Source organism: Schistocerca gregaria, chromosome 5, assembly GCF_023897955.1.
Source record: "Schistocerca gregaria isolate iqSchGreg1 chromosome 5, iqSchGreg1.2, whole genome shotgun sequence".
In the NCBI taxonomy this organism is placed as follows: domain Eukaryota; kingdom Metazoa; phylum Arthropoda; class Insecta; order Orthoptera; family Acrididae; genus Schistocerca; species Schistocerca gregaria.
This window is the reverse complement of record NC_064924.1, coordinates 630,678,020-630,691,297: the sequence shown is the minus strand read 5'-3', so window position 1 is coordinate 630,691,297 and position 13,278 is coordinate 630,678,020. Positions and strand designations below refer to the sequence as shown.

Here is a 13,278-nt window from a genome sequence, read left to right as displayed (position 1 = left end):
ATTGCACAATAGTTGCAGCAGAGTTGATATATAACATGGCTGATTTCACATATAGCCCTTTCTTTTTAGGGTAGGAAATGCCTGTGATTGGACTGCTGTAGGAGGTGTTGGATGGGTGTATGCGACATGTCTTGCACCTGTGTCAGCCACAAGGGCATGGCGTGGGATGTAGGATTGGGAATAGAATTGGAATAGGGATGAACAAGGATATTCTGTAGGTTGTGTGGGTGGCAGAACACAACTCTGGGTGGTGAGTAGGATATTGTGTAGGACATCCCTCATCTCGGGGCACATTGAAAGGTAGCCAAAGCCCTTGTGAAGGATGTGGTTGAACTTTTTGAGGTCAGGGTGATTCTGGGCGATCAGAGGATTCCTGGTCTATGGCTTTTAACAGTTTTACTGCTGTCAGAGGTGTAGAGGTCACGGGAGATATGTTTATGAATGAGCTGTCTAGAATACTGTCTTGTAAGTAAAGTCTTTGGTAACTCCTTCTTTCCATTGCAGGTGCCCATGGGTGGCAAGTCTGCAAGAGTCACAGTACCAATGGAGCACGGCTATGCTGGCTTATGGTACAAAGCCACACCAGTTACTCATTCATACTCTTGCCCTGCAATTAATGAAAAGGCTGCTGCCCGTTCAGGAACTATCAGTTAGTCTGGTCTCTCCACAGATACTCCTCTGATGTAATAGCATCTATGCTATCTGTAACATTAAGGCACACAATTTTGTAACCCTTGGGACAAACAGTATTTATTGAACACAAGTAACTTCTGTAACAACAAATTAAAGTTGTCTATTATTTCGCTAACCTGATGGAAGATTTATCTGACCAAAATAAAAATTAATATGATGTAGATTCAGACTACCTGATTAAAACCCAAGCAGTGCTCTGCTGTAAGTATGCTTTCTTCCAGGTTCCATTACTCCTAGTGGTGGTGGAAACCACAAGTTCCTAATTCATAGCACTATGCACACAGTAAGCAGTTGCAGCAGTCCAAGTCCAAAAATAGAGGCTAGTTGAATAACTGCAAATGTGGAAGAGACCTTTGCCTGGCAGCCTTATATTTGACTGCTGTGGAAATTTACTTGGCCGCTCTGCGATATCGACCACATTCGTGATGCAGTTGTCCTCACTGGTGTGGGCGATATTATTCATATTGATATTATTGATACATCTGTATCCTTCATTTTCACGTCATCGCAAGTGTCCCCCGCACCCTGCCCATGGCATTCAGTTGGCTTCCACAAAGTCTGAGCATTATTGATAAAAGTACTGGATTATGACAGGCAGAGCATTGCCTTATGAACCATAGTAATATGACAACCGAGTTTCAGTATGTTACTGCAGGCAATGCTGCAGAATGTTAAGGATGTTGTCAGTCAGACTAAATCTTGACATTACATCAAGAGAAGAATGTGCTCTCAGAGTAAAATTACATATGTATGACATGTTGTTCAACAGATCAGCACACCAAGGGGAACACTGCAGAAATAATTTTGTGATACATGAAACAATGGAAACTCCAGGCAGGGATATCAACATTGTAGGGGAAGATAGATTGCTACTTAACGAGCTGCCGGAGTCGGCGGTCATGTGTACATGAAGTGCGCTTGATAGCGTGTATGAATATGTGTGTTTCTCTTTTGCTGATGAAGGCTATGGGCTGAAAGCTTTGTGTAAGTGTCTTTTAATTGTGCTTGTCTGCAGCTTACATTTGTTCTTTATGGTGAGTAGCAATCTATCTTTTGCTATATTTCTGATATGTATGATATACAAAATTTTTAATGTGTGCTGTCAGTAGTTTCTAATCTGAATTTTATTGATACAGGCAAGCATGCACAGCTTTTCCAAGTTAAACGTTCCAAGATAACTATGGTGCATGTAGTTACAGGAAAGGATGAGAATTAATAAGTTTTTGAAATTATCTTGAGAAAACTGTGTAATTGTGAATAAGAATTGCTGTCCGGTACATACTTTAAGGGAAGTCAAAGTACTGCCAATAGATAGGTGGACCCTTCTACAGTCTGAGAGACACACCCTTTCTTCTCCTTACTTCTTAACCCTGCCCCCCCCCCCCCCTCCCCCCTCCCACCTCGGGAAGGAACTGGGACATTTCATATCAAGTGGTCTAATTTTGGAAAAAGTTCCCATCATGAATGTTGCTAAAATTTTGTGTGAACATTTGCACATGTTCTCAGTAAACACTGGTACAGTTTTACTGCCACCAATTTCCAGAGATATAGCGATTTGTGCTGCTATCAACAGTGCACCCATGAGTTTTTGGCAACTTTAAAACAGTACCATCCTGTACAACTCTCTGCCCTCTCTTAAGCAAATTATTAATAATAAAAAAGATTTACAAGCGATTTGCATATGGATAATTTGAAGCAAAGTTGGCCGAAGAAATAGATGCCCGAAAAAAAAGTGAAGTTTAGCTTTATATCCACCAGTAATTGTGGGATATACCTGAAACTCTGCCATAATAACTTTCCAATACATGTCTTTGAATTTCAAATTTTATTCTCCTGCTGCTTTCCAATAGTTTACAAAGTGAGGGCAAAAATGATGATTTTTCTAAAAATGTCAAAAATGGCTAATTTTGGTCCTTTTTTACAAAAAAAAAAAAAAAAATCCTCTGCAAACTCTTTTAAACAGTTTTCATTTGAATGACCATGTTCTATGTTTTTAACCACATTAAAAGCTGTATTTGGTTCAGCAATGTAAGCATATAAGGCCCCAAAAGTAATGAGAAGGTGGTGGTGCATTGTAGATGGGACCATATTCTGCTGGTACTCAAATTTGACATCTTTTGTTATGTTCTACAATTGTTTAGTTCTCTCTGTGAAAGATAATCAAAAGCTAGAGTCAGAAAAACTGAAAGTAAGTAAGGTAGTAAAAAATTCAAGTAGCTTGAAGTAAACAAGCTTAGGATCCTAAAAGAGACCACCTCTGGATTTGGTCTTTGACATTTATAGAAATGTATCATCAGCTTGGGATCCAGTGTAAAGAAACCCTTATTGGGTTAGGGAACATGTGGTAAAGAAACTCACCTGTGACATCTGTTGCGCAGCTGTTAGGGTAGCCCTTTTGGCAATGGGGATGCTCTTTTTCTCATCTGAAAGTGGCAAACGCGCCCTGGATCACATCAAGACATTATGCAATTTTTCACGTGGACACCAGTGTTCCAGATTAACTGCAAACTATCTCACAAACTGTGCACTTTAACTTAAACCAGAACATATGATGTCAATAGCATTCCACTAAAAAGACCCACTAATTAATCTCTGTAACACAACTGTGAGCTTCACCAAAATTTACAGGATGTAACTGTGGTGTAAAACCTGCAGGACATTTATATGAAGTGTACTGCAGCTGGTGAAGTTTATAGCCCGTTTGATTTCATAGTTATAGCAGAAAAACAGACTGAAATATATCTTGATGAGTTGCGGGGGGGGGGGGGGGGGGGGGGGGGGGGAACTGGTTTTGAAGTTTTTCGAATTATTCACACATTGTCTCACTTCCTAATCATGAAGACTTGTGATATTGCTTCCGCAGAGAGTACTAAACAACTGTAGAACATAATAAAATCTTTCAGATTTAATTTGCATAGCAGCAGGATATGGGCCCATTTTCAATACACCTCCACAATATTGACACTTTTGGGGCCTTATGTTCATGGTTTGAAATACAAAATATTTTTTTTTGTGGTTTACAACATAGTCTTCTTAATGAAAATAATTAAGAGAGTCTGCAGACTTTTTGTAAAAGTGGGTCAAGAAGTAGCAGTTTTTGGAATTTTTTGGAAAAATTGTCATTTTTGCCCTCAGTTTGTAAACTATTGGAAAGCAGTAGCAGAACGAAATTTTATATTCTAATATCTTGTGTTGACAAGTTATTATGCGCAAAGTTACAGGTGTATCCTGTAATTATGTCCAGAGATATAAAAAGCTAAACTTCACATTTTTTCAAGTGTCTATTTTTTCAGTGAACATTGCTGGACCTTGACGTTTTTTAGTGCCTAATATGCTCATATTGCAAATCAAATATAGTTTTTATGTGGTTTAGAACATGGTCTTTCTGATGAAAATGGTTTAAAAGAGTTTGGAGAAGACTCTTTTTTTTCTAAAAATGGGTTAAAAGTAACCACTTTTTGTATTTTTAGAAAAATCATCAACTTTACTCAATTTGTAAGCTATTGAAACATAGTAGGAGGATGAAATGTTATATTTTAAGATCTTGTATTGGTAAGTTATTATGTGCACGATTTTGAGTGTATCCCCTAATTACTTCTGGAGGTATAAGAATTTTTTTTTTGAGCACCTATTTTTTTCGCTGACCTTGCTTCAAATTATGCACATGAAATTCACTCACTTTTCATTATTTCGCTTAAGAGAGTGCAAAAAGTTGTACAAGATGATCTAGTTTTGTTTATTTCAAGAAAATATTGCCAGAGCTGATATTTCTCAAAGTTGCCGAAAACTCACGGATGCATGTTGATATCTGTGTTATGGGGTTAAACAAATGACTATATCTCCGGAAGTATGGAATAATTATCGTGTAAAAGTAACACTTTTTTTATTTTTAGAAAAATCATCAACTTTACTCAATTTGTAAGCTATTGAAACACAGTAGGAGGATGAAATGTTATATTTTAAGACCTTGTTTTGGTAAGTTATTATGTGCACGATTTTGAGTGTATCCCCTAATTACTTGCGGAGGTATAAGAATTTTTTTTGAGCACCTATTTTTTTCAGTGACCTTGCTTCAAATTATGCACATGAAATTCACTCACTTTTCATTATTTCGCTTAAGAGAGTGCAAAAAGTTGTACAAGATGATCTAGTTTGTTTATTTCAAGAAAATATTGCCAGAGCTGATATTTCTCAAAGTTGCCGAAAACTCACGGGTGCATGTGTTATGGGGTTAAACAAATGATTATATCTCTGGAAGTATGGAATAATTATCGTGAAACTTTACCAATGCTCATTGGCAACATGTGCAATTGTTCATAAAAAATTTCATCAAAATCTGTCGCCATGGTAATGTGGGAACCTCTAGACCAATTAACATGGAATGATCCAACTACTAGCTCCGAAAGCTATTGTAGTGTATGTGCTTGTATGTTTGTCATTTGTCAGTACAGGCATTTTATTACTTCTTAAATAATTTGAAGTAAGGAAATGTGTAATTTGGTTTGTGATGATCAGTGCACCATAGATTATTATTGGAAAGTGTTTTTCATGTATGGTCAATTCTGAGACAGATCAAATTACCTGTTTGTGAAATCTCTTCATAAAGAGGTGAAAGGTTATTAGAAATGGTACACAAGCTTGGGCAGGGCAGGGATGAGAAGGAAAGTAAGCCATCTGCTTTTCAATTGAACCATCATAGTGTTCAGATTAACTGATTCAGGGAAACCATAGCAAATCTAGACTAGAAGTGCTTTCAAATCCTACTCCTGAATGTGTTTCCAGTGCACTACACTCTGTGCCAGCTCTGTCAGTGTCTTCATTTATGGTGTGGGGTGCTGCTGCTGGTGAATTGTGTGTATTCTCATTTTATCCACTTGCCATATTTATGTGTTTTAGTATGTGTATTTTGTTTTCAGATTTTCAGGCTACTTTAGGACATCTTGTTCCGCGAGCTAATGCAGAAATACAATCAAATGGAGCATTTGGGGTTATACAGCGCCTCATTCCAGAGAAGGCACACCTTTTCAATGTTACGGTGGATCCCAGTATTGGCCCTGTTGCAAGGGATACATTTAAGGTTGGTGATTGAGTAGTTATTAAGGGAAAACAAAAATGGTACATGATCTACCACCTTGCAAGTAAAATATATCTTTCTGTCAAATATTTGTTTGTGTAATCTGTGTAATTGTGGTTATTATCTTGTCCTGGATTTTCCATTATTTGTGTAATTAATTTTTCACTCTACAGGGGAAGATAAATGCAAACTTGCTGACAGATTAAAAGTGTGGCAGACTGAGATCCAAACAGTGGAAGCAATTGTTTGTAAATGTATTGAAACTATTAATAAAACCTGTATATGTATGTTAATACAGTTCTAGAAAAAATAAATTATCAGGTTGCTTTCTTATATTGAAGGAATAGTTTTGATTTAAGGCGTTATTTATGATGTGTGACTGAGTGACAGACAACAAATTTAAAGGTCCAGGATTCAAAACCTGTCAGTATTACAATATTTTCTGTCATTCATCACTTCATTTACCTATAACAGAATCCATGATGTTAAATTGTAGGCCCTCCTACAACTGGGTGGGTAAGTCAGTTCTGAGGTTACAGGAAGGCAAGGGCGTACAACTTCATATAGGACCATGACTGGTAGAGCACTGTGATGCTTAAACCAAACATTGTATATTACTACTGACTTGTGCTTGCAGTGGAAGAATCGATTAAGACAACTTTTTTTGGGAGGGGTATATTTTGGGTGGTACATGATTTGGTTTGATGGCATACTCTTGTCTTTTTTTAATGCACATAAAAGTTACCTGTTTATTGTTAACAGTCTGCCATATTTCATACCCTTTCATGGTGTTTGCATCCATTTTGTTTGGTTGTCCTGCCATTAAAAATAAACACAATCTAACTTTGTAAGACTGCAACAATGTCAAAGTTTCCAAAAATGTAAACTTACGGAGCTTTTTGTAAATGTCTAAGTTCAAATGTATCAGCTACATTTTTATTGCCTTTTTAGGTAATAAAAGAAAGTGACAGTGAAATTGTTCATATAATTGGAACTAGTGGTGTAGCTGCAGCATGGGGCTTTCATCATTATCTGAAATATTACTGTGGATGCCATGTGTCGTGGGAAGCAACACAACTGAACCTGCCACAATCATTGCCAGAAGTAAACATAACTATTACATCCCGTGATAGGTTTGTGATTTTTTTCCTTGTTAATATTATTGTCATAATGTGGAAATTAAGTTTTGATTGCATGTAAATTTGCTACACTGTTTGATTTATTTTTCTGATTAATGTAGGTTTCGGTATTATCAAAATGTCTGCACTACAAGCTACAGTTTTGTCTGGTGGGACTGGGCACGATGGGAGAAAGAAATTGATTGGATGGCCATGAACAGCATTAATTTGGCTCTTGCATTCAATGGTCAGGAAGCTATATGGCTGCAAGTGTATAAGAGGCTGAATATGACTGCTGACGAAATTGATGAACATTTTACAGGGCCTGCTTTTTTTGCCTGGTAGAGTATTTTACATTTCAGTTTGCTTCTGACGCTGGTAAACTGTGTAATTGTTTGTATATTTTGTGTTATTGTCAGTAACGTTTTTTTGAGCTTAGCACAATTACAGCATATCACTAAGATTCCCTATCTTTATTGAAGTTAGTAGGATTTTTTGTATCCAGTTTTGCAACAATGATAAATGTGATTTCTTCTATTGCCTTATTTCTCTATGTTAGGTACACGGAATGAATTAACAACAAACTATTATTTAAAACTTGAGTTAGTGTAGCAGCACCATTTCCACAATGCAAGTAAACTGCAATGGGGCTTTTATTCTTCAAATCTTTGTCATAGCTTTGTTTACATCAGTGTAATTTCATTCATAAACAGTGCATGCAGGAAATTATCCATTTAACAGTTTGCCATTATGATAGCAAAACTTCATAACTCAAAAACTGTAAATTCTGAGTTACATATTTCTTCATGATATGAAATATCCTGTATTTCAATATAGGTAGGATTGGCATTTCTATACCAAAGTGTCGAAATCTTTTATGTTGTAATGTTCAACTCTTAAGGTATGGAACTTCATGTCTCAGAAGAATGTTTCTGATTGGAAATTTACGACATTTCTTTCACTGTTCTGCCTGTGTAATAATTACTTTGAGTTTGTGGGTGTTATTTATAACATACTTCGTGTAATTTAAAAGTGTTACAGTGTAGTGATTAATACACAATAAGTTACTCATTGCTCAAGTGATTAGTTAATGTATGCAGAAGTTTACATGGGCTATCCAAAAATGGAAAGAACGCAAATAACGAAGTACTTTACTTTCAATAAGAAAACAATCAAGTACAAGCATCTTGGGGCATACGAATAAGATGGAGAATGTACTTAATACTCGAAATTTCGGGGAACATTCTGAGGTTCTTATGATTAAAGTGTGTCGCAGAATATACTTTACCCAAGAATTTGCCCAGCATGAGTAAAATGGTGGTGGGAGTTGCTCAGAACAAAGAACATTCTCGATTTTCATATCAGTAAAACTATAAGTGTTTTTCAAAACCAGAGAACATACTCTGTGTTTTGAAGTGAGCTCTGTAGCGTACTTTGAACTGATTTAGTTCTGTTGAGGTTTAAGTTTTATTGACTTTTTGATAGTAATGGCAGAATTTATTTTGCTTGAAAAAAAAAAAGAGATACATGTAAACCGAAGAAATACTGAAGAGAGAAACTGTAGAAGTTTGTACGGGTTTAACAATAATAACTTTATTTGTCCGGTGAACTTCCTTCCAGAAAATCTTGAAAGAAGAGGGAGCAACCCTTCAAATGAAGTGAAAATTAAAACATTTTTGTTGCTCTTTGGCACACTGAAGTTTTCAGACTGATTTACAAGAAGACTTTGGTGTACACCAAATAGCTGTATCACTGATGTTTCCTCCCCCTGTGGGTTCGGGGGTTAGAATAGGCCTGCGGTATTCCTGCCTGTCGTAAGAGGCGACTAAAAGGAGTCTCAAACTTTTTGGCCTTATATGATGGTCCCCTGTTGGGTTTGACCTCCATCTCTCAAAATTTTCCGAAGAGCGAGCCGATTGGGGAAGGGCGCCTTACTTGGTGCATTGTGTCCATCTTGCGATCAGACCTTTCGCCAGCTTATACACCTTTGAACTGCAGTCCTGTCCGCTCTCCATCTCTTGGGCATGACTCTATTTCTGCGTGCAGATAACACCTTGCAGTGTGCAGTGCCTCTTTCTGCACCGACCATGGACCACATGTTACCTAACATCCAGCACGGTAGCCAGTCCGTTGTGGTGGGGCCGCCATGTACCCTGTTGGTTGTAGCCCCCTGACAACACAGGGATCGCTCTACTGATGCCTGCGCCGTTAACTCCCCACTTATGCCAAGGAGTAGATGCTTATCCTCCTGGGGTATCGGGACTCCCGGCAACGGCCATCCTGCCAGGTGGCTCTTGCCGTGGCTGGGTGGCGCCCGTGGGGAGGTCCCTTGGTCGGAGTAGGTGGCATCAGGGCGGATGACCCGCAATGAAGCGTGGTACATCGTCTCTCGCTGGTGGCCAGCCGCCAGCAGTCTCTAAGCGTTCTCGGGCTCAGTTTAACGCTCAGAAGTACGATCCGAAAACGTTCCCCTCCCTGGCCACACCGTGGGAGTAACATAAGTCTCAGGATGGTAGTAGCAGTTATTCGCCCCGCTTCTTTGTTTGTACGAGGGTTGATGGGGAGTCTTTTCTCTTCACAAAGCCTCAGTTCTTCGTCGAGCATTTAGAGGACAAGTTTGGGGAGGTGGAGGGCTTGTCAAAAATGTGCTCTGGGTCAGTCCTGATACAAACGGCATCCTCTGCCCAGTCACGATGGTTACTCGCTTGTGACAAGTTGGGGGATGTTGCCGTTACGATCACACCCCATAAGAGTTTAAATATGGTCCAGGGAGTTATTTACCATAGGGATCTTCTTTTGCAGTCTGATGAAGAGCTGCGCGCCAATTTAGAGCGCCGAGGTGTACATTTCGTCCGGCGCGTTCATTGGGGTCCGAAGGAAAATCAGATTGCTACCGGTGCCTTCATCTTGGCCTTCGAAGGGGATACATTACCGGAAAAAGTCAAGGTGATGGTCTACCGACGTGACATTAAGCCCTATATCCCTCCCCCGATGCGGTGCTTTAAGTGCTGGAAGTTCGGCCATATGTCTTCTCGCTGCACTCCAGCCTCACATGTCGAGATTGCGGAAGCCCATCACATCCCAATACTCCATGTGCCCCGCCTCCCATCTGTGTCAACTGCGGGCAGCACCATTCACTTTGCTCGCCAGACTGCCGAATTTTCCAGAAAGAGCGTAAAATCATGGAATACAAGACCCTGGACCGACTAACCTATACTGATCCCAAGAGGAAATACGATCGACTCCATCCTGTGAGAATGACATCTTCCTACGCTGCTGCTACAACACCTGTGCTAGCCCTGTCTGTTTCTCCAATTGTGGCCGGATCAGTGAGTAATAAGACTCCTCCTGCCCCCTCGCCAGTGGGGGGCTCTACCCACCGGGTTGCTCCTGCGACACCTACCTCAGGAGCAACATCATCCCACCCATCGGGGACGTCCGTCCCCACTTCTAAGCCGGAGAAGTGTCCAACTTCTTCGGCTTCTCACGCTCGCAAGGGGTCCCTTGGGGCCCTCCCTTCCCAGGTTTCCGCCAGCGAGAAGCCTGACGACCGACAATGGCGTAAGTGCCCGCAATCAGCTGGTCGTAGGGCTTCACGATCCTCCTCCGTTCCGGAGACTGAATCGGTGAAGCCCCCTCAGCCGGTGCGACCCAAGGAACGGCGTGAGAAACTCAAGAAGAGCTCTCAGCCCAAGGAACTCGCGGTGGCAGCCATCCCACCGCAACCTTCCAGCTCTGTGTCTGAGGATGCGGTGGAGATTCTGGCGTCCGCTGAGGACCTCGATCTCGCCAGTCCATCAGACGCCATGGAAAGCACTATCACAGGTGCTAAATCGGAGGCAGCAGGTGACCCAGCGGGGTAATCTCCCTTCCCAGTCCCGTCAAGCCTTTCTCAGCCATGGACAACACCATCCTCCAGTGGAACTGCAGCGGTTTCTTCCACCATCTAGCTGAGCTCCGCCAACTTATCAGCCTTCACCCTTTCCTCTGCATTGCTCTGCAGGAAACTTGGTTTCTGGCAATGCGAACCCCCGCCCTCCGTGGCTATCGGGGTTATTATAAGAACCGGGCCGCTTATGAAAGGGTGTCTGGTGGCGTCTGCATCTATGTCCTGGAATCTCTTCACAGCGAGTCTGTACCTCTCCACACACCTTTAGAGGCTGTCGCTGTTCGGGTGTGGACGCCACAGGCTGTTGCCGTCTGCAGTCTTTACCTTCCACCGGATGGTGATGTCGCACAGCATGTCCTGGCTGCTCTGATAGCCCAATTGCCTCCACCTTTCCTGTTACTGGGCGACTTTAACGCCCATAACCATCTGTGGGGTGGGTCAGTGGCAACAGGTCGAGGCACCATCGTTGAGCATTTGTTGGCGCACCTCGATCTCTCGTTCTTAAATGATGGTGCCTTCACACACTTCAGTGTGGCGCATGGCACATACTCCGCCATTGAGCTTTCCATCTGTAGCCCTAGCCTCTTACCGTCTGTCCAATGGAGAGTGCATGACGACCTGTGTGGTAGTGACCACTTTCCGATCTTTCTGTCACTGCCACAGCGTCAGTCTTCTGGGCGCCCTAGCAGATGGGCTATGAATCAGGCTGACTGGGACTTGTTCTCCTCCACTGCCGCTATTGAGCCTCACTCTAACGATGCCATTGATGCAGTGGTTCAATCGGTCACCACCAGTATCGTTACTGCCGCCGAATCTGCCATTCCCCGTTCTTTTGGGTCCCCTCGGCGGCGGACTGTGCCTTGGTGGTCTCCTGAGATCGCTGAAGCGATTAAAGCTCACCGGCAGGTGCTCCAGCGTCACAAGCGACATCCCTCAATTGACCACCTTATCGCCTTCAAACGGCTGCGTGCGTGAGCCCGCTGCATTATCCGCCAACGCAAGCAGGAGTGCTGGGAGCGGTATGTGTCCACCATTGGCCTCCATGTCACTCCATCGCAGGTCTGGGCCAAGATTCGCCGCCTCTATGGCTATCGGCCCCCTGTCAGTTTCCCTGCGCTCTCACTGAATGGAGCAGTTTGTACTGACTCCGACGTCATTGCAAACCGCTTGGCAGAGCACTTTGCTATGAATTCCGCTTCTGCCAACTACCCCTTGGGCTTCTGCTCCATTAAGGAGCGGATAGAACGTCGGAGTCTTTCTTTTCGCACTCACCATCCTGAATTGTACAATGTTCCATTCAGTGAGTGGGAATTTCGAAGTGCCCTCGCCGCTTGTCCTGATACCGCTTCTGGGCCAGATAGCATCCACTCTCAGATGCTGAAACACCTTTCAGTGGACTGCCAGCGACACCTCCTCGATCTTTACAACCTCATTTGGGTAGAGGGTGAGTTTCCGTCGCAATGGCGGGAAAGTCTTGTTGTCCCCATTCTGAAACCAGGGAAGAACCCTTTGGAGGTGGACAGTTACCGTCCCATTAGCCTCACCAACGTTCTTTGCAAGTTGCTTGAACGGATGGTGAGCCAGCGCTTGAATTGGGTACTGGAGTCTCGAGGCCTTCTGGCTCCGTCTCAGGGTGGGTTCCGTAAAGGCCGCTCCACCGCCGACAATCTGGTGAGCCTGGAGTCGGCCATCCGTACTGCCTTTGCCCGCCGTCAGCATCTGGTTGCTGTCTTTTTCGACATGCGGAAGGCGTATGATACGGCATGGCGTCATCACATCCTTTCTACGCTTCATGGATGGGGTCTTCGGGGCCCTCTGCCGATCTATATCCGCAATTTTCTGTGGTATCGTACATTCCGCGTGCACGTCTCGGCCTCATATAGTTCCTCCCAAGTCCAGGAGAACGGTGTGCCACAGGGTTCTGTTCTCAGTGTGTGTCTGTTTTTAATTGCTATTAACGGGCTTGCTGCGGCCGTGGGAAATACTGTCTCCGCTTCTCTGTATGCTGACGACTTCTGCCTTTAACACAGCTCTATTGGCATTGCAGCTGCTGAACGTCAGCTACAGGGCGCAATCCGCAAGGCGCAGTCTCGGGCTGTAGCTCATGGTTTTCAGTTTTCCGCAGCCAAGACCTGCGTTATGCATTTCTGCCAGCGACGCACTGTTCACCCGGAGCCGCGGCTTTATCTTGACGGCGAGTTTCTTAAAGTGGTGGAGTCACATAGGTTTTTGGGGATGGTTTTTGATGCCCGGTTGACTTGGCTGCCTCATATTCGGCAGCTTAAACAGGCGTGTTGGCGGCATCTAAATGCTATGCGATGCCTGAGCCACACCAGGTGGGGCGCCGACCGATCTACTCTCCTACGGCTTTACCAGGCGTTAATCCAGTCCCATCTGGACTACGGGAGTCTGGCTTATGGCTCAGCATCCCCATCTGCATTGCGGGTGCTGGACCCAATCCTCCACAGCGGGATACGCCTTGCCACTGGTGCCTTCCGAACCAG

General features: G+C 42.9%; 1 protein-coding gene across 8 annotated transcripts in view; it reads left to right on the top strand.

Moving 5' to 3' along the window:
• LOC126272523 (alpha-N-acetylglucosaminidase) overlaps positions 1 to 13,278 on the top strand; it is a 382,435-nt gene that overhangs the window by 10,495 nt on the left and 358,662 nt on the right. For all 8 annotated transcript variants that reach the window (XM_049975433.1, XM_049975432.1, XM_049975431.1 and 5 more), the window contains exons 2-4: positions 5,610 to 5,770; positions 6,719 to 6,900; positions 7,008 to 7,226. In XM_049975433.1, coding sequence (XP_049831390.1) covers positions 5,610 to 5,770; positions 6,719 to 6,900; positions 7,008 to 7,226 — 562 coding nt within the window. The remainder of the gene's footprint in view (positions 1 to 5,609; positions 5,771 to 6,718; positions 6,901 to 7,007; positions 7,227 to 13,278) is intronic.